The sequence below is a fragment of the Rhipicephalus microplus genome, chromosome 5 (genome assembly GCF_043290135.1).
Source record: "Rhipicephalus microplus isolate Deutch F79 chromosome 5, USDA_Rmic, whole genome shotgun sequence".
Lineage (NCBI taxonomy): Eukaryota > Metazoa > Arthropoda > Arachnida > Ixodida > Ixodidae > Rhipicephalus > Rhipicephalus microplus.
This window is the reverse complement of record NC_134704.1, coordinates 144,507,862-144,533,121: the sequence shown is the minus strand read 5'-3', so window position 1 is coordinate 144,533,121 and position 25,260 is coordinate 144,507,862. Positions and strand designations below refer to the sequence as shown.

Below are 25,260 nucleotides of genomic sequence, written 5' to 3'. Positions count from 1 at the left end.
GGAACATGTAGTCACTAATCTTTTAAAGGGTGTCTATAAAGGTAACAAGGTAGTTATAAAGTGGGAAAAACAGGTATCCAAACCTGCAGAGGTAAAACGGGGGCTTAGGCAGGGGTGCCCCCTGTCACCCTTATTATTCATGATGTACCTACAAGGATTAGAGGCAAAATTAGAGGGAAGTGGACTGGGCTTCAACCTCTCTTTAGTCAAACAAGGAAAACTTATTGATCAGGCACTACCAGCATTAATATACGCAGATGATATAGTGCTAATGGCCAACAACAAGGAAGATTTGCAGAGATTGATGGACATCTGCAGTGATGAGGGAGATAGGTTAGATTTTAGATTCAGTAGGGAAAAATCAGCAGTCATGATTTTCAATGACAACGAAGGTAGTGAGCTTAGAATACAGGAGGTCACGCTAGAGATAACAGATAAATACAAATATCTAGGCGTATGGATAAGCAATGGGACCGAGTATCTGAGGGAACACGAAATATACGTGACGACTAAAGGTAACAGGAATGCAGCAGTCATGAAAAATAGGGCACTGTGGAATTACAATAGGTATGATGTTGTGAGAGGAATACGGAAAGGGGTCATGGTTCCTGGGCTGACGTTCAGCAATGCGGTCTTGTGCATGAGATCAGAAGTTCAAGCAAGATTAGAAATTAAGCAACGTGGAATAGGTAGGCTTGCTTTAGGAGCTCACGGGAATACACCAAATCAGGGAGTACAAGGTGATATGGGATGGACATCATTTGAGGCAGGGAAGCTAGCAGCAAGATAAAATTTGAGAAGCGATTGAGAGAAATGAGGGAAGAGCGTTGGGCTAGGAAGGTTTTCAGCTACTTGTACATGAAGAATGTCGATACAAAATGGAGGAAGCGAACCAGGAAGTTGACTGGTAAATACTTAGAAAACAGCAGGTGGCCAAACCAAAAAGAACTATCGGTTAAGAAAAAAGTGAAGGAAACGGAGACTGACATGTGGAGAATGGGCATGATTAAGAAGTCCGCACGAGAGATCGATCGAACTTTTAAGCAGAAAATTGCCAAGGAAAGGATCTATGATAATACTCGGGGTAGTTTTCTACTGTTTGAGGCCAGGACGGGAGTACTGCGAACCAAGACATATCGGGCCAAATACGAAGGGGTCAACACAGTATGCAGTGCGTGTGGAGAGGAAGAAGAAACTGCCGAACACTTGATAATGTTCTGTAAAGGGCTTCACCCTATAGTTCAGGATGATGGCGCAGAGTTTTTCAAAGCACTGGGATTTAGGGACAGTGAGGGCAAAATAGACTTTAAGCGGGTAGACTTAACTAGAAGGAGGTTATCTGATTGGTGGCTAAAGTCAAGGCACGAGTGAAAATTAAACCCTTCACTGCGAAGTACGAATCCTCAACTTCATTATTTAAGGAAAAAAAAGATAAATGTAATGGTTAGTTCACTAAGTATTACGGCTAGGTGGCGTTAGCCGCCGCCCGATCTAAAGGGTACAGCCACATCCATCTATCCATCCATCCATCCATCGAACCCCACGATGGACAAAAGGATTGGACCCATGATGGGCAAACCAAGAGATATGGCTGATGAGTCCCGTGACGGACAACTCTGTGATGGACAAACCAAAAGATATGGCAGATGAGCCGAGAGAAAGGCTTTGAGGTGGTGGAAATAAACAGAGAGATGCATAGGTGGGGTGCTTTTCAACGAGACAGAATTGACTTCGATGGGCGGCTAGGTCATGAGGTGGGTTGGTGACTTGCAGGACGCGCAGTAGCTTTTTTGGGGGGCAAGCGGGCCCTTCGGGGTGCAGGATAGCTCGTAACGAGGAAAACAACCAGGGAGACTCTTTGACAGGTGGTATGGACAAATACGAGTCCAAAGTGGCACCAGTATCTAAGATAGGTAGAGTCCGGGGCTGAAATAGACGTAGCCACGAGCACCAAGCCAATTCAGACATAGGGTATATTAACATGCAGGGTGGTAGGAACAGGCTGAAGTGGGAAGAGATAGAAGAACGGCTAAGGAAAAAGAGGCCGATGGTATACAGTTTTGTAGAAACACATCTCAGGGACATGGAACAACCTCCGAACAATCCGGACTAAGCGTGGGAATATTGTAATAGAACAGAAAGCAGCAGAAAGGGGGGTGGTATTAGGGCATTCATTCATAAAAGTACAGACTGGCAAAGGGTCAAGCAGGAGTGCAAAGAACATTTATGGCTAAAAGGGAAAGTGGCAGCGCAAATGACACTCCTTGGTTTCGTGTACTTGTGGACGGGAGCAAAGGCCAGAGAGGAAAACCAGGCAATGGTAGAGTGTATATCAAACGACATTCAGGAGTTAGGAGGAGAGTGCGAGATAATTATACTAGGAGATATGAATGCGCACAAAGAAGATATAGATGGGTATACCGACTTGACAGGCAAAATGATCATGGATATGTGTGAAAGGCTTGATTTGATCATTTGCAACAGTACTGAGAAGTGTGAAGGGCAAATAACATGGGAGGTAGGAAGGCTGCAGTCGACAATAAATTACGCACTGATGTCACATAGAATGTATAAGCTCAGGGGAATGCACATAGATGAAGGTGGCTCCAGAAGTCTGGGTAGTGATCACAAATGTATCATGCTGAGCTTTGGAAGAGCAGTGAAAGTGGGAAGGAGACAAGATGAGCAACTACAGGCAAATTTTTATTCAGAAAGGCAAATTGAAACAGCCACTAAACAAATTGAGAAAGTAATCACTGAGGATAATAAAACAGTGTGGACATACACGAATCTAATTAGACTGTTTCAGCTAGAGCTTGCTAAGGCACGTGAGAAGTCACCCGGAAAAGAAGACACAAACCCAAAAGCTGGTGGGATGAGGAAGTTAAGAGAGCCATATCAAAACGTCAGGAGGCCTCTAGAGAACACAGACATGCTAAGCAGCGGGGTGAACCGCCAGACGATGTCGAAAGAAAATGGGAAATTTTTCTAAGCTGTAGAAGGGATGCATCCCTTCTGATGAATGAAAAGATTAGAAGAAAGGGAGCTCAGTGGTTGGCAGAAGTACATAAAATGGATAAAAAGGCAGCTGCGAAATTTTGGAACCATCTAAACTCCCTAAGAAATGAGACGAGCCTAGAGCAGAGGTTTATAGTTACACCTGAAGGGGCTAGGCTAGAAGGGGACGAAGCTATCGAATATATAAAAAAAGGGTGACAGAAAAATTTGAACAAAGAAGTGCCTTATGCACCACAATAGACAAGGATGAATCAAGTGGCGCAATGGCTCCATTTTCACGAGAGTGGGAAAGGGCTGAGAAGAGGGTTCCTAGTAGTACATCAACAGGCCCAGATGGCATTCTAATTATGCTGAAAAAGACATTGGGTCCGAAGTTTAAGCAGACTTTGAGAGAGACAGTGAGAAAAATGATAATCGATAGTGAAGTTCCCGATGGATGGAAACTTAGCAGGATGAGCATGATCTATAAAGGAAAGGGGGACAAAGCTGACATAAACAACTACCATCTTATAACAGTCACATCAGTGGTCTACAGGCTGGCAATGCAGATTATAAAGGAAAGACTGCAGACATGGATAGAGGATGAGGGGGTGCCGGGGGAACTGCAGAATAGGTTTCGGAAACACATGAGGTTAGAAGACAATCTGTTCTCACTGACACAGTGCATCGAAATAGCAGAAAAGAAACACAGGCCCCTGTGGCTAGCATTTTTGGATATCAAGGGAGCGTACGATAGCGTGGTTCAAGAAGAATTGTGGGGAATACTGGACACACTAGGCGTGGAACATGTAGTCACTAATCTTTTAAAGGGTATCTATAAAGGTGACAAGGTAGTTATAAAGTGGGAAAAACAGGTATCCAAGGCTGCAGAGGTAAAACGGGGGCTTAGGCAGGGGTGCCCCCTGTCACCCTTATTATTCATGATGTACCTACAAGGATTAGAGGCAAAATTAAGAGGGAAGTGGACTGAGCTTCAACCTCTCTTTAGTCAAACAAGGAAAACTTATTGATCAGGGACTATCAGCATTAGTGTATGCAGATGATATAGTTGATTGATATGTGGGGTTTAACGTCCTAAAACCACCATATGATTATGAGAGACGCCGTAGTGGAGGGCTCCGGAAATTTCGACCACCTGGGGTTCTTTAACGTGCACCCGAATCTAAGCACAGGAGCCTACAACATTTCCGCCTCCGTCGGAAATGCAGCCGGGATTGATCCTGCGACTTGCGGGTCCGCAGACGATTACCTTAGCCACTAGACCACCGCGGCGGGGCGCATATGATATAGTGCTAATGGCCGACAACAAGGAAGACTTGCAGAGATTGGTGGACATCTGCGGTAATGAGGGAGATAGGTTAGATTTCAGATTCAGCAAGGAAAAAATCAGCAGTCATGATATTTAATGACAATGAAGGTAGTGAGCTTAGAATACAGGAGGTCACACTAGAGGTAACAGATAAATACAAATATCTGGGCGTATGGATAAGCAACGGGGCCGAGCACCTAAGGGAACACGAAATATACGTGTCGACTAAAAGTAACAGGAATGCAGCGGCTATAAAAAACAGGGCACTGTGGAATTACAATAGGTATGATGGTGCGAGAGGAATATGGAAAGAGGTCATGGTTACTGGTCTGACGTTCGGCAATGCGGTCTCGTGCATGAGATCAGAAGTTCAAGCAAGATTAGAAATTAAGCAACGTGGCATAGATAGGCTTGCCTTAGGAGCTCACGGGAATACACCAAATCCGGAAGTACAAGGTGATATGGGATGGACATCATTTGAGGGCAGGGAAGCTAGCAGCAAGATCAAATTTGAGAAGCGATTGAGAGAAATGGGGGAGAAGCATTGGGCTAGGAAGGTATTCAGCTACTTGTACATGAAAAATGTCAATACAAAATGGAGGTAGCGAACCAAGAAATTGACTGGTAAATACTTGGAAGACAGCAGGGGGCCAAACCAAAAAGAATAATCGGTTAAGAAGGTGAAGGAAGCTGAGACCAATATGTGGGGAATGGGCATGATTAAAACGTTTGCACTAGAGATCTATCAAACCTTTAAGCAGGAAATTGCCAAAGAAAGGATCTATGATAATACTCGGGGTAGTTCTCTACTGTTTGAGGCCAGGACGGGAGTATTGCGAACCAAGATATATCGGGCCACATACGAAGGGGTAGACACGGTATGCAGTGCGTGTGGAGAGAAAGAAGAAACTGCCGAACACTTGATAATGTTCTGCAAAGGGCTTCACCCTATAGTTCAGGAAGATGGCGCAGAGTTTTTCAAAGCACAGGGGTTTAGGGACAGGGAGGGCAAAATATACTTTAAGCGGGTAGAATTATCTAGAAGGAGGTTATCTGACTAGTGGCTAAAGTCAAGGCACGAGTGAAAATTGAACCCTTCACTGCAAAGTACGAATCCTCAACCTAACTATTTAAGGAAAAAAAATTAATCTAGTTTTTGGTTCATTAAGTAGTCAGGCTTGGTGGCGCTAGCCACTGCTGGATCTAAAGGGCACAGCCATATCCATCCATCCATCCATCCATCCATCCATGCGCGATCACACTGAAAAAGCTGCGTGTTCGAAGAAGAAAAAAGAAGGAAAAAGTGTTCAAAGTCCCCAAGTGCGCATGATGTATTTTCATTGCCCATGCCATCCCCATCTGCTTACCTTTCAGCGCTTTCATTGGGACGAGAGAAGAGAGAATGCTATTGCGGCTTGTGAAAATTTTTAGGGGCGAAGCATCTTAAAGAGGCACCTGTTCGTCCCTCGTGGTAGTTGTAGTCGTAGCGTGTAACCAGTCCTATGTTTTGACCTGCAAGGTGGTGCCAGTGAGAGATATCTCCTGTGCATTGTTAAACAATAAAAAATGCGCAGCTTGTGCGTTAACTAAAAGCCGAATCGTCCATTCTCCATTAGCAGCCATTGGCATGTACATTGAGCACTATCTGACAAGAAAGAGGTGCTACGTTATACTCGTTGGGCGTAACCTCCTTGGTTTGGAAAGGTTTAGCGACCGTTGAGCCGCAGTGCCATGAATACAGTGAACTAGTATGTACCATAAACTCGAGGTGGTTAAAGGTGGGAAGTAGATACGAAGCGCAAGCCGTAAGAAAGTAAAAGCCGAATTCTCCTGTATCTTATTCCCCATTATCAACCATTAGCATGTACATTGAGCACCATCTGACAAGAAAGGGTTGCTACATTATACTCGCTGGGAGTAACCTCCTTGGTTTTATAAAGGTTTAGCAAGCGTTGGCCCACAGTGCCATGAATACAGTGAACTAGTATATACCATGAACTTGGGGTGGTTAAAGGTAGGAAGTAGACACGAAGCGCAAGCGGTAAGAAAGTGTGCGTGTGCCACCTCTCGTTTAGTCCTTGAAATGCCTGCTGTATGGCAGTGCTTCTATATGGGGAATATATGATGAAAAGATGCGAGATGGTGGTACTTGGAGTGTCGAATAGATGGACGAACGGTCACACAGACAGATGCATGGACGGACGCACGGATGGCTGGACGGACGGATGATTTGATTGATTGATTTGTGGGGTTCAACGTCCCAAAACCACAATTTGATTATGAGAGACGCTGTAGTGGAGGGCTCCGGAAATTTTGACCACCTCGGGTTCTTTAACGTGCACCCAAATCTGAGTACACGGGCCTACAACATTTCCGCCTCCATCGGAAATGCAGCCGCCGCAGCCGGGAATCGAACCCGCGACCTGCGGGTCAGCAGCCGAGTACCTTAGCCACTAGACCACCGCGGCGGGGCAGTGGACGGACGGATGGATGCATAGATGGACGCAGGGACGGACACACAAACGGGCGGATGGACGCACGGACGGTCACACAGACGGACACATGGATGGATGGAAGCAAGAACGAGTGGATGGACGAATGCTTCGCCCCACTCTCCATCATTCACTTCGTGGATATGCTGCTATTTTTGTAACTCCGCTCGTACTGAACTGATCCTTAAAATTTTTACGGCGTTGAATTTGTGAGAATAGGCTCTATTAGTGAATATATTCTATGGTTACTTGAAGAAGTGTTTCAGGGCCCCTTCAAATCACTGGATAGAGCCTTACAAATGTGTATCAGGTACCTTGCTTATCGGCAGAATTATGAATAGCATAGTGGCAGCCTCATAGTCACCATCATAGCGTATGGTGGATACCTTGCATGTGCTGCGCCGCGATGGCAGAAAGAGAATGTGTGCTTGTTTGTTTGCTGTTATTCTTGAAAATTTGGCACATGCCCACTCAAGGGGATTGGCCAAGAAACGTAAGCACTTTTTCCATGGGCATTACAACTATGTTTAAGAATGAATTTATATTGAGATACAACTTATGCAAAAGACATACAGAGAGAAAATAAATGAACAAAAAAAGTGAATTTGAGATTGTGAGATTTCAGATGACCACACAGCTGTGTTTATTCATCGAACTATTCAGACTCTATGCATCAACCCTATCACTCAACCTAACCACTCAAAATCTATATCACACAATAGTACTTATATAATTGGAGATTTACAAGTGCATTTGTTTGGAAGCCTGAATAAAACCCCAACTGCATTGAATGCTTCCTTGAGGCAGCGTTCCAAAACTGAGGCCAGTAAAGTTTCCACCGTCAACCTAACACCTATCTTCAAAAAGTTAAAAACTAGAACTCCTTTTTCTAAGCAAAGAGTATCGGCGAGAAGATAAGAAAAGTAATGTTCAATTGCTTCTATTTCTCCACAGAATGCACAAAGGGGTGATATTACCACAGAGGCTAACTTCACTATCAGATATTATGAAAGATCAGCGTCCACAGTCTCGCGCGTGCTCGTGCTTCTGGCCGCACTACTCATGCCTCTCGTGCATGGGCACGAGTTGGTGTGGGTTGGACCTGCGAGGAAGAAGAAGACGGGTTGGGGGATGAACAGCTTTGTTTGGGACACTCCAGCAGACTCACCCATTTTCGCTCATAGCTTTCAGGGTAAAATTTCACCCATAATAAACTGCTTTTTGGTGTTTCTTTTCTTGAATCCATTAAAGTTTGATGGAGGTGCGGGGTATGATTGGAAGCGCTCTTGGCGCAAGAGAATGGAGCCCTGATCCTCAAAGATTAGAACCTGGCGAACTGACTCCAGTACGCCAGCGTTCAAGCCACTGCCTTCGAGGAGTGCCACCTGTTTTGGGACCCCTCCCCAGTGCTCCAGCAACACAGGCAGTGTTCACAGACAACAACGGAACGATGGATTGCCAGGTGACATCATCGGAACTTATCCTGACCCCACCGTTTTTGCCTGAGCCCTTCCACGACGACACGTTCGGAGATGTAAAAAATTGGTTGGAACACTTTGAGTGCGTTGCGAAGACCAACGTCTGGGACGAGGCAAGGAAAGTGCGTCGCATGTACTTCGCAATTAGAGGATGCAGCGAGAACGTGGTATGAAAACCACAAAGCGGTCATACCGACAGGGGAAGAGTTTCGAGGACGAATAGCAGCTACATATGCCAGCACCGATCGTTGGGAGAAGACAGGCGAATGCTCTACAGTTCAGGAACCAGCGCACCAGGGAAAGCGTTTGCATATATATTGAGGACATTTCCTGCCTTTTCAAACGCGCCAATTTGAACGTGACCGACGAGAAAAAGCTGCGTCACTTGATGCGAGGTGTCAAACAGGAGTTATTTGCCGGCTTGGTACGCATCCCACGTCGTACAGTTGCTGAATTCCGGACCGAAGCCAGCACCATAGAGCGGACATTGCAGCAGCGCTCCTGTCCCTACAATCATGATGCCAGTAGTGTTCCAGCGGATGTCCTCTCAGCAAACCTGGGCAGCAGCAGCGAAGCGTCGAGGGAAATGGTGCGATCCATTGTGAAGGAAGAGCTCCGGACTAAAGGAGTACTAAAGGAGCTGCCGACATAAGAACTCATAGCTTCATCAATCAGACATACTTAATGATTACGGCAAACCTTTTCATTTTCTTTTTATGCCAACTATGCCAAGCTATCTCTTCTAATCTGCTCATTTTGCCTTCCTGCGTTCACTTCCTATTAAACACTAAAAAAAAAGTAATCATAAAGCACATGGAAAAAGAGGGCAGCAGTGAATAAAAGTATATAGAATAGACAATGCGGATCTGTTATTGAATTGACGACCATATAAAACTAAAGCTCGGGACTAACGTCTTTTTGTAGAGTAATTACTACAGCATCACTTATTGAAATATTTATTTCGCTTTTTATAAATACAAATGAAATCATGGCCCCAACAACAGAATCGACGCATGTTTATACAGTGGTAGATACAAGAAATTAACAGCAGTAATAGCACCATACAGACCTGTTCTATCACTGAGAAAATCAGCTATAATTATGTAGTTTGTCACTGAAAGCCATAGTAATTGAGCCTCTGTATGTACAAGAGCGATCAAAAGCATCAGATGCAGTTCTTCCAACAAAGACAAACAAGAGTGAATACTTACAAACAATATTAAAATGCAGAAACCTGAGGTTTACTTTACACATAAAAAAGAGAGGGCAGTAACTACCGCAGCAAAAATGAAGAGACTAGCACTAGTCATCAGGCAGCTAGTAGTATTTCAACTAATATTTGCGTAACAGCTAACACAGAGCCCAGAATTCGCCGCAGGCAAAGGCTACAGTCTTTGCATGCTGGTTTCTCAAGCAATGCAAAAGACCAACCCCACATCCAGATAAATCTTTCAGCAATGAATAGAAGTCTGCCTAATTAATAGAGTCAAAGATTACATAAATAACGAGCTTGTGAGAAGTGTATCATGTTATAATTGTGCCATCTTCCCTCATTTTTGGGATTCGCTTGGCCATGCTGGCCTTTGTCCAAACGAAGCTACATAATATGGTCGGATGAGAAACTTCATGAAGACAGTGGCATTGAAATGGAGCTGGTAAGGTTACCTGAGATACGGCTTCATTGGCTACCTCACGATGGGGGCAAAAAAAATGGCAAATTAGTGGCGCAAATTAGTGGCTTGAAGACAATATGACATAACAGTATGTGCAACAAAATGAGATGCAAACAAACTGAAACATTAAGTGCGGACTTCCTAACCCTGACTTGGTTTATTGTCTTTGAAAATTGGTGCTGCCATGAAGCGCAGTTTCATGAAATCAATGAGTGACGCATTTGAGAGCACTAACCTTACATGTCATAGAAATATCCTCTTTCTAGCAAATGAATAGGGTTGGCTTGCTTTTTGCGCACTGGTGGACTGCTCTGTATGTGAGTGGCAGTCAACCATTGCTAAAAATCAATTACATGAAAACAAGAGTTTTTGTGCGAGCACAAAGATTCACAACGAAGCAAAAATTATGCAAGATGCACTTAAGTACGGATAAGCATCTTTCCTGCATCATCGAAACAACCTTTTTGTTTTCCCTTAAACAGCTAGTAATAATGATCATACAGAGAATTAAATTCCACAAACACTTAGGAGCAACCTTGTCACATCATCCGACATTGTGCTCACATCACTGTCATTAGACATCTGGCAAAAAAGGGCTCAGCTTTTCAAAACTTCCTTTATGCCCCAGCAATGAAATATGCTTCCTTATAGTAAATCCATTACCATGCCGATTGTTGACTACACTGGCATTTGGAGCCTGCATGAGCTTTAATCTATTTGAGGCAGTACGGTGTGCTCAATTATTCATTCATCTTCCATGTGTCATGCCAATGTATGATTACTAGAAGCAGAATTATTTTTCACAAGTAGATCACTCTTGCATTTCATCACCATATCACCACTACTCCAGCCCCGTTCCACAATATTTTTAGCAGCACCCATGACAGTCTAAGCTTTACTACCCCACCAGCCCGGACACTATCTCAATCGTCACGCTTTCCAACACAACCGGCCACATGGCTGCGCTGCTACATTCTATGCCTCTTTAATATGCGCGAAATCCAAGTAGCCATGCCTTCTCTACAAAGACGCCACAATCACAGGCTTAGAAATATTTATTTGGAACTTAATACACTGGTTATTGCATGGCTAACATGCAGACGCTCGTGTTAAAACTTTTCTGCACAGGTATGCACCCCTTTTGCAATACCCCTTAGAATCAAGCGAAGTGAACTGAAGAGACAGTTTCTAGCAACGGAACGCATTTATAATATCCTAACCTCATGAGGAACTTGAAATTCAATGCCAACTTCGCTCACTATTTTTGAAGTGGCCCAGAAACTTGTACCGAGAAACCCTTGTTATGAGGAATGTGCTCCAAAAGTTTGCACCGCTTTACTAATTGAATTGTGAACCCACGTGAAACAAACCGTATAGCATGCCAACAATTTCACGAATTCCCTTATTATTCTCATGAAAACATATGGCAAGCATACTAAATATGTGAAGTCGATAAGTATTAACTTGGAGAAAATGTGTAATTAGTGAAATAGCATAAGGAACATCTCAGTAGGGAAGCTTCGCAAGATTTTTTTCATTGCAACACCTAAATCTATGAATAAAAAAAAAGAAAAAGAAAAAAAATTAGGTGCTTGGTAATACACTTTAGTGAGAGACATCACACAGCATTTTCTGAAAGTTTTGACTTAAAACATGAAGACATGGCAAAAGAGGCAAAGTTACCCACAGAAGTTCGTGGGACATGGAAACTTGTGAAAGCATTCATACACAGGAAGCCCGGTTGTCCAGACTAAATTAAACGTTGCAGCTTAATGAGTTGCAAAGGGTAAAGGCATTTACTAAATGCAGAACTTTATTATAATAGAGGCAGTATGGTACATCAGAGCAGGATTCTTTATCTTTTTATATGCTTTTATATGCTGAAATATGTGTAACTATTTTTCTAAAATTTTATGACTAATATCAAATTATGAAAAAAAAATGTTTTATTCTGTAGTAACTTTCACTTAGACCATCCTTGTTTGTTATATTTTCCGTTTACCTAGTATGGGTCCACCTTAAACACTAATAGGTCTTTTAGAATGGAAAATTTGGTAACCTTTGAGTCACATTGTTTCACAGGCATAGTGCAAAGCCCCTGCATTTTGAAAGAGTCGGAAAGGGCTTGCAAAGGCCTTTGACACTCGCTCTCAAAATTCAAGCAACAGTATACATACATTCACAAAATCACTGCACGGCATCAAGAAGTGAGGGCGAGAGTTTGACAAAAAGTGCGAGCTGTGGGAGCTCGCTGCCAATATAAGACTAGCAAAATGCAGCAGTGACTATGTAGTCACTACCAAGAAACTAAATGATCCAGCCGACCACATGCAACAAAAAATGCAGCGCAGATGATCGAAGCGAGAATCTGCAGCTGTTTACAATCTTATGGTGGCCAGGCCGGAGGACTGTAAAATATATTTGAAAGGAATAAATCAAACGTTTAAGTGCATACACTTTAAAACTTCTTGCTCTTAGATGTGTCCACCCACAAACTTTAATTTTATTAAACCATTCGAGAAACCAGCTAGGAGCTAGTAGCCGCTGCCTGCAAAATTCTCTGGACCTAGCTTAAAAGAAAAAACCACAGTCCTTACCCAATTTACATGTCCGTGGCTATTTTATACCACTGGCTTTCTGTGAGGTCTCATTGCTTCACGTTCGTTAAAGCTGCATGACATGCCTAGTCACGTCTATAGAAAAGCCCACCTAACGAGGCTGGGCCACTACTCCTCTCAGATATCACGTGCCCTCGAATGCGGCAGCATAACACTTTTGGCGTTAAAAGCGCACAGGGCAATCTGTAGATGTCCTTATCACATGAACGGTCACAGAGCAAGGAACAGGGTTCACACTGGGCTACGAATGTGAGATGCAGTACACAAGCTCGAGGAAAGTCACAGCACTTCAAAAAGCATTTAGCTGGCACCCTCACAAACTGTATATCACAACTAAAAAAGAAGCAAAACACTTGAACATGGTAATCCAAAATGAACTAGCACACAATGCCCTGTGCATTGTCTTAAAAAAACATGAAACAATAGGGGTGTGCAAATATTAAAAATTTCCAATACAAGCACAACATTAACCTTAGTTGAAGCACATTCTATATGAAAAATGAGGATTCAGATTTTTCCCTAAAGTATATGGCCATAGCTCATTATCTGCCAAAGCGAGGAATATTGAGCCGAATATCAAACAAAAAATTATGAGGGCTTTGCATTGTTATTTGTACTGTAAAAAGTCATAATTACACATCAATTTCAAAAGTGCTATGGTTTACTCACCATTGTGATGAATCCCTACAAAAACACCATGCCCTGGAGTTTTCTACATTCGACAGCAGCACCTGAATGCAGAGTTTAGCGAGCAGGAAGTGCAAAATAGGGCGTGGCCCAACTAGGCGAAAGGCATAACTCAAAGCATTGCATTCCTTGGGCACAAGTGCCATCTTTAAAAAAACAGGCAGGTTCCAGAATAGGACACGCAGGCATTGTGTTCCTTTGGTATTCATACTAGGTCACTTTAGAACTGAGGGCAAAAGGGTTTTCAGTGCTTGGGTATGCACAGTATCTTTTAAATACAATGTTCGTGCCCAAGGAACTACCAGCTGGACCAGGAGAGGTGCAGGTATGATGAAAACTCCAATGGCAAGCCAGCACGCATGGTACAGCAAGTGCTTTGATGGTGACAGTGTGAGCAGGTGATGCACTGCACACAACTAGATTGGGAAGATTGGCTCCATGCAGCAGAGGGTATGGCATCTCAACAATAAAACAGCACTAGTTTTGGTGCACGAGACATGCGACACACACATCGAAAAATGCCAGATAAGTAGTCCACCTGCCCAACCATCCTTTCAGCAGATGCAAGTGCTCCCTGCCATACTTTCTGAACATTAATGCCTTGCCATGCCAGCTTTCACACAAAGAGCCAGAATATTTTCTATATGCTGGTGAAAGGAAGCAACATTAACAACGATACCGCTTTTATTCATCTCTTGTTAGCACATGTGCATATCAAGAAATGCAAACGTGTATTTGGTTACAGCAAACTACCATAGATTGCGCAATTATGCTATGTTCCCGGCAAGTACAAAGCACTGCGGTCCAGCCTACCGCAGAAGCGGAGTGCGTGTCGACTAAAGGCGGGTGATGTGCAGATCGAGTTCACTGTTAGCCCGATTGTAAGGCCCTGTTTTGCCTTTTGCATCCACTAGGCTGCGTGGTTGGGAACTGCTATTGTGTTTAGAAAACCTCATAGTGTGCTGCACCATGCACCGACCTGAGGGCACAGCATTTCTCTCATCTAAAAGCCCAGAGTCGCCAACATACCAGGGGAACGAAAAAGACTCAACTGAGTGAGTGCACCGCGCTTGCTCGCTCTAGTGAAGCTTGCAGCATAGCTGGAGTACTACGTTTGGAGTTTCAATGCGTCATCACTGTTTCAGCATGGCCGTCTCAAACTACAGCCCCCTTTTGCTTATTCTGCTTGCTAGGCTATGTATTGTGGCGCTGCAGTCACACCTACGAAGTTCCAGTACACCGCAAAGCATGATGCGCGTATCACCTTTACGCTCCGTTTCAACCTTATTGACAGCATACCCCAACGGTAGCAACGGTTTCGTTTCCACTAACTTTCGTTTGCGGTTCTCATTGCAGAGCGTGTGGTACGTTTTGATTCTATAAATACATACATTGGAAATAACTGATTAGGAACATTGCCTCAACAGTACTTTAGGTGTTTTTCAAAGAAAAGGCTAAGTGCAGGCAAACAATTGCTGTTTGACATCATACTTTAAAACTGAGGCAGTCTTTCCTACTTTGAATTGCATTTTTACAGAAAACAATAGGCATGGCTGAATATTGGAGCACATAAGAATATTCGATCAAATATTACAGTATTTGAATTCGCTCCGTAAAGAATTCAAATTATTCAAAATTGCAAAGTATCTGAAAAAAAAAAACGAATAGATATGACCCCCTTAATAGGTGGTTTCACTGCAGCATAAGACTGTTATGCTGTGAAGCCAATTACTGAAGGGAAGATCCAGACTGCTGCAAAACAACACTTCAATGTTTGAACATACCACCAATGGTTAATGTTTGTAACCTGTTTGCAATGTTTGTAACCACAAAAATTTGTGGACCACGCAAACGCATGCCCAACAGCCTGTTGGAACCACCTGGCAATGCAACATTTATCATTGATTGCAGTGCTAGGCCGAAAACGGCTCTTCTCGTTATTCACTGGCCTTTCAATTTTCTACTGCTGCCAAGCCCATTGTTAGTTCACAGTGTTCACGCTTACCGCTTATCTGCGGTACGACCATCACATTTCTATTTTCATAGTGACGCACCTGTGTCACGCTTCTCCCTTTTTCGTCCCTGCCACGTAAAGACCCTTCTCCTTCCAACGCGGCGCGCGAAGAGAAAGAGGGAAAAAAAAAAAAAAACAGAAAGCTGTCGCTGGGTTGAATGAATGTGTGGTTGAAGGAAAGGAAAAAGGCACTATCTCTGTAGCCCTTGCCCTTTGTGGGAGCACGGCCTTCGTGTCCTTCTTGTCTCTGTGTCGTCGTTTTGTTCTCGCGCTATAACTATCGTCATGCCATACCAACTGGCCCAAGCTGCCCCACGGCTCTGCGCTTTGAGGGGGGGTCTCTATCGCGCTGGTGCCACGCTTTACCCTTTCCCGTCCCTGCTACATCACTCTTCTCCTTTCAACAACCCACGCGAAGAGAACAAAAAAAAGAGCTGCCGTGGAGTGTGTGTTCTTTCTCAAATGCCGATCTGCTTCTCTCCGCGTGGAGACGCTCCCCCCTTTCTCGTCACGTGCTGGCCATGCTGCAGCTGCGTAGCGGGCACCGCTACGCAGTCGTTGTTGTTGTCGTCTTTAGAAAATGTTGGCGGGGGAAATTTCCGCACGCAACCTCTTTTGCCAGGAGAATGCTGAAGCCGAAGTAGAAATGCTTTGCAAGCTGCGTGCGAAATTGATTTACTCGCTGCAAGGCAAACGTGTGCAGACACGTATCCCCGAATACTTCAATTAATAATGGATGTCCTGTGATTTGTGAATAAATGTGTGTCTTCTGAAGCTTCCCCCTCGTGTGTTAGCTAAATGCACGTGCGCCACTGCATGGAGAGCCCTCCGTTTATTTAGCTTTCATTGTTTCGAACTTCTTTTATATTCAAATAAATTTCCGGGCCCCTTCGAGTTCAAATTATCGAGATTCGACTGTATTACTATTAAAACTCTGCCACTGTTTCGATTTGAATTTGCTTTGAACCACAAAAATGGCAGTTGCACATGCCTAGTAACAATGCTTAAAAATATTGTCCAAGTACTAAAATCCCTATTTGCTTTGAGTTAGTTCCCAATCTTAAAAATATTGTTCTTGTTGTAAAATCACTGTTTGCTATGTCTGCTGAAAATTTTTCTGCACAAAATTTTGCAATGAAGGCATTACCAAAGGTATTTGCAACATGCTTTAGCCAAGTGAAATGCAATTTCATTTATTTGTTTTATAAGGAGTAACGAAGGCTCCCGTTACTTTACAACACATATTCGATTTTTACTTGAATTATTTAATATTCGCACAACCTTACTATTAAAGCCAGTGGTGGCTCAGCTGACGACTCTACAACTGGTAGGTCGCGTTGATAAACATATATCGTATTCGTACTAAAAAAATTAAATAATCACACGTTCTTAATACTAAAGCCATCATTGGCATAACTGATGGCTATGTACAAGGCAAACGAATCACCGCAAGGTTGCTTGCAGCAGTGCTGCGGTGACTGCCGTGTTGCTGCTGCTTCTGCTTACAAAGCACGCAAACGCAAAAAGCGTTAGCTAGGTGTCCACGTGTGTGAGAGGTGACTTGGCAGTTGCTCATCCCTTGGACAGTAGCCGCAGCCCAATGCGCCCGCGGCTCCTCTCGATGTTGAGGACGCGCACGGTGACACGGTCACCCAGGGCAACCGTTTGGCCATTCATCTGGCTGACGTGGATGAGTCCGTCGGTGCCGACCCCAATGTCGACGAAGGCACCAAAGTTGGTGCAGTTCTTCACCTTGCCCGTGAGCTCGAGGCCCGCGTGCACTTCGTCGAGCGAGAGCACCCCGCTCTTGAACAAAGGTTGGTGTTGCTCTGCCCGTAGGAAAGGAACAATAAAATATGAGAGAGGGAAGAGCTCATTCCAAGACATATGCGTATAACCAGACACCAATGACAGGTGATGAACACTCCAATTTGCAATCTGCGTAAATGAACTCCAATCTGCGTAAATTCAGCTATCGATGCATGTAAAAGCTCACCTGAGCGGATGTCGTACTCGACGCTGTGCTGTAATGCGTCCACGATAAGCTGCATCGTGGCTATGCTACCGCCCAGCAGGTTCACAAAGTGGTTGACGCCTGCACAAGGGGAAGAACACACGCAAGACAAGAAGTTGCACAAATACATGGGTGTATGGGAACAATTCTTGCTGCTCAACAGCTTCATGTCTGCAAAAGAAATGAGAGAGGACCATTTTAAAAAATGCCTTAGCCGTTCTAAAAAAAAAAAGAAGACCAGTTGGAGCAAATTTTGAACGACAATAATAGTATTGGCATTGCGACATCATCTTGAGTTGAGGGCGACCTCACAGCAGTGAAAAGGCTCATGGGCCTGTGTACTTTATCCTGCAGCAACAATCTGTCTTTGAGAGAGGTCATAGTGGCAGGCTTTCTAGAGTTAGTTAACGAGTCCCTATACCTGAGTGAATCAGCAGTTTTGCCTTTGCCGTCACCAAACTGTGACTACCATGACTCAGAAATGAACCTGACAACTCATGCTCACTGTGGTCTTAGATGTGAACTTGGACAATAGACGTGCATTAACCCTTTGTAATACAAAACCCTTTTGCACCTTAATTCTGTTTTGGTCTGAAAGTAAAAAAAAAAAAAACCTTGCTTACTCTTTTACAGGTGGCCCATTATGTACTCAGAAAATGTGCGCACAACTCGATCGGAAAAGAACTTGTCCAGAAGCGTCTGGGCATGAGCTGCTGCTGGCCGTGCTGTCTTCTCGGGCAGGGGCCGACAACGAACCGCAAAGAGTTAAACGGTGATTTTCAGTGAAATAGGAAGTCCGTAACAGCCACCGCCAGAGTTGAATGGTTGTGCACAGTTAGCAACATAATGAACAAAATATGACAAAAAGTTGATGAAAGCATTGAAATTTGATTAGAAAGATGAGGCTGTTCCCATAAACAGTGCTTAATTCCACATATTTTCAAACAGATAGCGGCATTTTCACAGGATTGTGAGTGTGCAGTGGCTACAAACCAACCAGCTTGTGTGGAGCTGCGTGTCTATGGCTCCAACGTGAAGCATGCCTGAGGTAGAAGCAGCAGCGACAGATTCAGCCAGCCAGTGCGCGCTTTTCCAGTATCGCCAACGCCCCTTTCTTCCCCTGTGTATTCCACTCTCACCCTTCAATAAAAGTGCTTAAATACAGCTCCACACAGCAGGCCGAGATCCATTGTGCCGCTATTGTTTGGTACGAGTTCTAGGAACCCTTGGACTACACTCAAACCTCTGTAACGCAGTTGCACCTAACACAAAATTAGGCTCGTTATATCGAAAAATTCGTTATGAAGGTATATTTAGTATATTACTAACAGTAGATCAGTTGCAAGACTGCTCTACATTTACTTTGTTATAACCAATTTTTCATAATATCAAGATAATATTGTAGTTCATAATGTTGGAGAGGAGTGAGCTGAGAGATGCGGGCTTGCAATGTCATATGGTTATACTCATAATGTGACTTCCGTAGGGCGCATGGTTGGCACGCCACTTTCCAGCTAATGAAACACCCCCTATTCTGGATGACCGTATGGCTCCTAGATGTGGCAGCTTGTGAAAAGAAGCAATAAATTCATTACTTTCTATTAGTCTCTCTCCCTGAAAATAAGGGCGTAGCAATCACTTTCAGCACTTAGGTTTTAAACTAGGCTGAAAATCTCAGCCGTGAAAGTTTTGTTGAGTACTATCCCTCTAATATCCTTCAAAATACAGTATGTTAAGAAAGCAATATTTCAAATAAGTTAACACTACAGGTACGCTCACAGCAATAACCATTTTGCACAACGTGCATACCTTTTCAAAAAGGCTTTACCATAGGCATACTCCAATTTATCAAGCCCCGCTACGGTGGTCTAGTGGCTAAGGTACTCGGCTGCTGACCCGCAGGTCGCCTGATCAAATCACGGCTGCGGCGGCTGCATTTCTGATGGAGGCAGAAATGTTGTAGGCCCGTGTGCTCAGATTTGGGTGAACGTTAAAGAACCCCAGGTAGTCGAAATTTCCGGAGCCCTCCACTACAGCGTCTCTCATAGTCACATGGTGGTTTTGAGATGTTAAACCCCACAAATCAATCAATCAATCAATCCAATTTTTCTACTTCAGTAATGAAAAGCAACATGCAGCAGATGGCGCTCGTACTTATTGCAAACAGTATTCTTGCCATTTACAGCCCACATTTCTTTCCAGATAGTTACAAGTGTTTTTTCGAAGCCCCAAAAATAGCTGAGCGGAGCTTTCTGTGCACAGGTTTTATCAAATGCACTCGTGACAACACTTTCAAGTTGATAGGCTCATGAGCCTTTCTTGTTTTTTGATGGTTTTTCATTACAAAGTACAGATAACCAATATCCGGAATAAATTATGTAACTTTTGAAGCGACCCTGAAACATTTTTTGAGCATGGTCAGTAAATGTTGCTGATAGAAATTACAGGCTCCCGACAACATGCGAGCCAAATATTATAGCGCAGCATGCGGCCTGGATATTCACAATAACTGATCAAAGTCAGCTGAAAATAGCTTCATCTTCTCTTGACAGACCACGGAATAAGCTTGAAAATCACTCGTAGTAAGCCCATCTATCAGCCATTAACTGATTTGAACATGGCGCTCGGTCGTTACAGAGATTATCGCGAGAGGCCGCGACTTGTCCATGCGTGTGCGCGCAATCACATTGAAAAAGCAAGGCATTCGAAGAAAAAAAAAAGAAAAAGTGCTCAAGGTTACGAGGGGTGCATGACGTTTTCCTTTGCGCCTGCCATCCCTCCCGCTTAGCTTCCAGCACTTCGGTCGGGACGAGAGAAGAGAGAATGCAATTGCAGCATGCGACGAATTTTTGTAACTCCACTCACACTGGACAGATTTAAAAAATTTTTGCGCCATTTATTTCGTGAGGCAATAAGCTCTTCCAGAGAGTTCATTTCATGGTTACTTAAAAAAGTGTTTCAGGGCCCTTTTAAGAATAAAGCGCCAGCACAACTAAAAAATAATGGACTACACGAGACATGCAGTCGCCTTTCACTCTTGCGTCTCGTCATTGTGTTCAAATCTATTCCAGAACGAACCAATGCACCCAACAAAGCATTTTACAAAAGTGGTACATAAAACATGCACTGCCTGTGAATGCTTTTGCATAATGGGCTAAAATCACACTGCCATGAGAAAAAAAGTTATTTCTCACCAGCGGCAAGCCCTCGGGTCCTTCTCGGCTAGTCCCTCAGGACCTCATTGAAATGCCCTGTCCGTTTTCTCATATAATATGGTTTTTCCATCTGCCTGTCTCACCATTTATGTAAGGGACAAGGAACAGTTCAGTTTCACCAGGTTCATGCATGTTTAAATAACGAAAATTCAAGGGTTTCAAAAACTTTCAAGGCTACAGTGAAATTTCGAAAATAACATTGCCTGTTAGAAACCCAGTTACTAAACAGATGTACAGGGGAGAATAACTAGAATTCATCGAAAAAGGATAAAATCCCTGGAGGTGACATCAAAAACATGACTTGAATAACTTTTTTCTAGACAACCTTCAATCATAATTTCTTGAAGCTACATTGGCAATCATTTTCAGTATGACAAGTTGCAAACTTTTATTCAGATAGAAATAACTAAGGAGCAGTTGTTAGGCAACACCTCCTTGCTTTTTTTTTGTGAATATTTATATTTGCGCTATTAAACCCAAAATGACCAAATTGATGACACAGCTATTAAAACCCGAGATATCCAAATTAAATTAGACAATGCTTTGCACTCAATTGAGACATGGTGTACAAAGTGGGGTTTAAGAATAAATGCTACTAAGACAACTTCTATTACATTCAGCAACAAAAAGAGGCCCCTCGGCTTTACTTATTCTTTAGGTAATGCTACAATCAACAGATACGATCCTATAAATATTTAGGCGTCACACTTACAAGCAACCTCAGTTGGACAACACACATTTATAACATTTGTCAGGGTGAACTTAAGAAATTGGCATTTTTGAAAAGAATGTTGCGCAGTACTCCTCCTGCTGTGAAATAAACACTTATAAGGCACTAGTGCGACCTAAGTTGGAGTATGCAGATGTCATTTGGAGCCCTTACCAACAATACTTAATAAGTAAAATTGAAAGAGTACAAAATTTAGCTTTGCGCTTCAGTTATTCTGTTTGTTTGCGTCATTCAAGTGTAACCACTTTACGTAATAGGGCAAACCTTCAAACACTCGGGCAGCGTATGGTCATATCTAGATTAAAATTCCTCTATCAGCTTTACTACGGTCACTTCAATATGTCACAGAAGCACTACATCCAAGAGCCTTTCAAACGATCAGCGAAGATTCATCATGGTAAGACTATTAGGCAACTGATTAGCCACATTATTCGCATAAGTTTTTTTTGTTTCCTCGAGCAATTTATTATTGGAATACCTATGTTACCTGAAGAGATGCTCAACTCTGAGTCATTAGAGGTGTTTTTTCAGCGTATTTGTAATATAAGCTTTGGTTAAAGTGTCGTTTCAAAATTGGGAGACATTATCATTGTGTTCTTTTACCGTATGCATACCATATCGTATGCTTACACGCGATTGTGTAAGCATATTTACGCCTCCCCTTATGTGTGTTGTACGTTTTAAAAATTACATCATGCAACACTGATGTATTGTCAAGTTGTATGTCGAATTTCTGTCAATGTATTTTCACTCCTGCATAGGCCCGAGAAGGGCCTGCAGTATCTGTAAATAAATAAATAAAGCAAAATATCCACCATCTCCTGCTACTTTGTCTTCACTGTCTTCCCAAGGCTGTTTTCGTGATAAAGCACGTCAGGCCGCATCATTGTCTCTGCCTTTGCTACATATGAGCTTGCTGTAGCTGTTAATTCCTTGAAAGCGGCCGCTTGGTTCTTTTTCTTTTTTGCAAGCATTTCGACCTCTTCCTCAGCGCAACATTTTTTTCCCATTTCTCATCCTCCTGCTCCTGCCTTTTCAGAGTTTCCAGGAATGCATGCTGTTGGTTCTGTGCAGAAGCTATTGTGATGGGCACATTACGTATGCCGCCCGACATTTACAGCATCACAAATAGTGTTCTGTGAAATGTGCGATAATGTTTATTTTAGAAATAGAAAAATTCATGGATTCGCAAAACTTCCAGCACTTTCAAGGCTTTGAAGACAAACTTTTCAAATTCAAGGGTTTTCAAGGATTTCAATTACCCACAAGAACCCTCACTTCAGAACCGCTGAGCATGTGATTTTAAATTTTCCAAAATCTTTAACAGTGCACTTCAGATTAAGGGCCTAGGATGTTAGTCAAGAGCTGCCAAAATTATAGGTCACAAACGCAACTGCTCATTTTCACAGATTGCAATGAGCTCTGCATTTTGCTATGTTTATGTTGACACTTATGAGGTCTTTTGTGCAGTGAACATGGTGATCTCTACATGCTTTTCCTTTTCCTAGTTGTAAAGGTTACCCTGTTTTGCTGAAAAGAAATGTCTGTACAAAAGGTAAATCCTTTTAAAAAAAAACCTTCTTCAACCTTATTCTTGCTATTCACCTTATGCCCCTCTTCACCGCAACTTCCACAAAACACAACCACTTAGACTAATGAGCACACAACAGTGCCCTGCGTGTTTCTTGTTTCAATTTTGGTGTATATGGTTTACACTCGTAAAGACTGTTGGCAATGCTCGGCACAGACAGTGCATCAGTATTAAAGAAACTTTGCAATTGTAGCAGATTGTTTCAAGATTGTGAACACGACGCAAAGCTTACTCTAGACTTTGCGTGGCCCCCAGTGATGAGGCTGGAAAGTTTAATGCGTGGTGTATAAGAGTGGCGCGTCCCAAAGATGATCAGATTATCGACGACCGACTCTCTGTTTGCCGTTACCACTGAACAGAATTGCTTCCCATTTTATAGCCATAAGCTCAGTCAAGTAAAGGGTGTCATCTTGCACAGGCCGAACACTGCCTTCATACACGCCACGATCCCGTGGCAATGTGGTGAAGCGTACTCACCATACTTGGCCGTCTCCTGGCGGACTTTTTCAATGAAGTGTGGTTTCCCAATGGCCTCCTTGTCCAACCCCAAATGAGAGATGAAACTGGGGGAGAAGGATTATTCATTTGTTGGGGTTTTACAATCCAAAAATAGGACTAGTGTTACAAGGGATGCTATAGAGGACGACTCTGGAAATTTTGACCACCTGGGGTTCCTTAATGTGCACACAAATCTGCATGCGCAGGGCTCAAACATTCTTACCTTGACTGAAATTTCAGCGGATGGGATTCAAACCTGCGACCAAGCGCTGTTACCCGATTTTGGTTGAGTACCATAACCACTGGGCCACTGTGGCTGGTTTGCATGAAGTGGTGCAATTGGTCAAGTTGTCAGAAAAAAGTAAGTTCGTAAGTAAGGTCGCATGTAAGTTGCCACTTACATGCGACCACTGTCACAAGTCCTTCGCATATGGAATCATGCGGGTGATGACATTCCTGATGATGTTGACTGTGATAGCAATCCTGACACGTTTTGACACAAGGTTGTGGTGAATTTTCTTCCAATTTCTTCCAATAGTGCTGGAAGATTGTTTTATCACTCAAATTTCAGGTTTTGTTAATTTTTATGCATGTGCTGTGTTCCTTCTTTTTAGCATGCTAGAAATGTTCTGTCACATGAGCCATTAAATTTTGCAAATTAGGTGTACTGTTTACATTGCTGCGTTGTATTTTTAGGTTATTCATTTCCATTGCAACCCTGCGTATACAAGTTCATGTCATTGCAACCTGCCTTACTCAATGTCTTTGGGCATGTAAGGTACTTTTAAATACCTTGTAAAGTATTGAGACAGGCACAGCACCCTCGCTGCAGGCCAGCTCTTCTACTATGCTTTCTCTTTCTTGTCCTCGCATTAGCCTAGTGCACGCCACCTACAAAGTGCTATATTATTAATAAATCAATCAAGACCTGTCAAAAGGTAATGAATGAACACAGACAATATGACGTTGTCGGAAAACACAAAGCATGTAAGATTGCATACTTGATTGATTGATATGTGGGGTTTAACGTCCCAAAACCACTATATGATTATGAGAGACGCTGTAGTGGAGGGCTCCGGAAATTTAGACCACCTGGGGTTCTTTAACGTGCACCCAAATCTGAGCACACGGGCCTACAACATTTCCGCCTCCATCGGAAATGCAGCCGCCGCAGTCGGGATTCGAACCCGCGCCCTGCGGGTCAGCAGCCGAGTACCTTAGCCACTAGACCACCGCGGCGGGGCAAGATTGCATACTTCAGCAAGCTTGTGGCACTCCCAGAAAAGTGAAAGGTAAGGCTGTGTGAATAGCAATATTTCAAATAGAATAATTTTTGAATATTTATATAATGCTTTTTCCAATGATTCAAAGTGATATTACTTAAAAAAAAGTTACAGAGGATCTCTAAACATATTCTAAATCACATTTTAAAAAATCATAGCTTCACAGTGGCCCAACCAGGAGCCACCATATTGGACTCATCAGAAAGAGCATCTCTCAGTCTTCAAGTTTCCCGTTTCGACGAGGTCCTCCATTCAGAAACAAGTGTACAAGAAGCAAATGTCTTAAGTTCGTTTCGAGGCATCCAATTGACTGTGTCTGCCTCCTTGCCTAGCCATTTGGCATTGATCCGTTGCTGACTCTGTGACGGTGTCGTCCGCTGCTTGCCCGTTGCAAGGTCACGGCTGTCGACAACATTTAGTGACGCATTCACACTCATTTTGTGTGCACAAGCCAATGATAGCTTAGAGCATAAATGTGTTTTAGTTTGGCAACTGCAAGTGATATATCAATAATCAGATTACGATAGTGTGTTGTGCTTGTTATGAACATTACAGGAGCGCTCTTGGACAGACTGTATGAAGCACTGACTCATTTGGACCCGCATTTAATGGTTCTGCTGATCAGTGCTTTGAATCTTGT

General features: G+C 43.2%; 1 protein-coding gene across 4 annotated transcripts in view; it reads right to left on the bottom strand.

The window, feature by feature from the left end:
* Positions 1 to 9,237: 9,237 nt before the first annotated feature.
* LOC119174202 (S1 RNA-binding domain-containing protein 1) overlaps positions 9,238 to 25,260 on the bottom strand; it is a 174,308-nt gene continuing 158,285 nt past the window's right edge. For all 4 annotated transcript variants that reach the window (XM_075896012.1, XM_075896013.1, XM_075896010.1 and 1 more), the window contains 3 exons: positions 23,317 to 23,402; positions 17,286 to 17,384; positions 9,238 to 17,118 (listed from right to left, as the gene is read on the bottom strand). In XM_075896012.1, the coding sequence (XP_075752127.1) occupies positions 16,862 to 17,118; positions 17,286 to 17,384; positions 23,317 to 23,402 (442 nt within the window). In that variant the 3' untranslated portion in view covers positions 9,238 to 16,861. The remainder of the gene's footprint in view (positions 17,119 to 17,285; positions 17,385 to 23,316; positions 23,403 to 25,260) is intronic.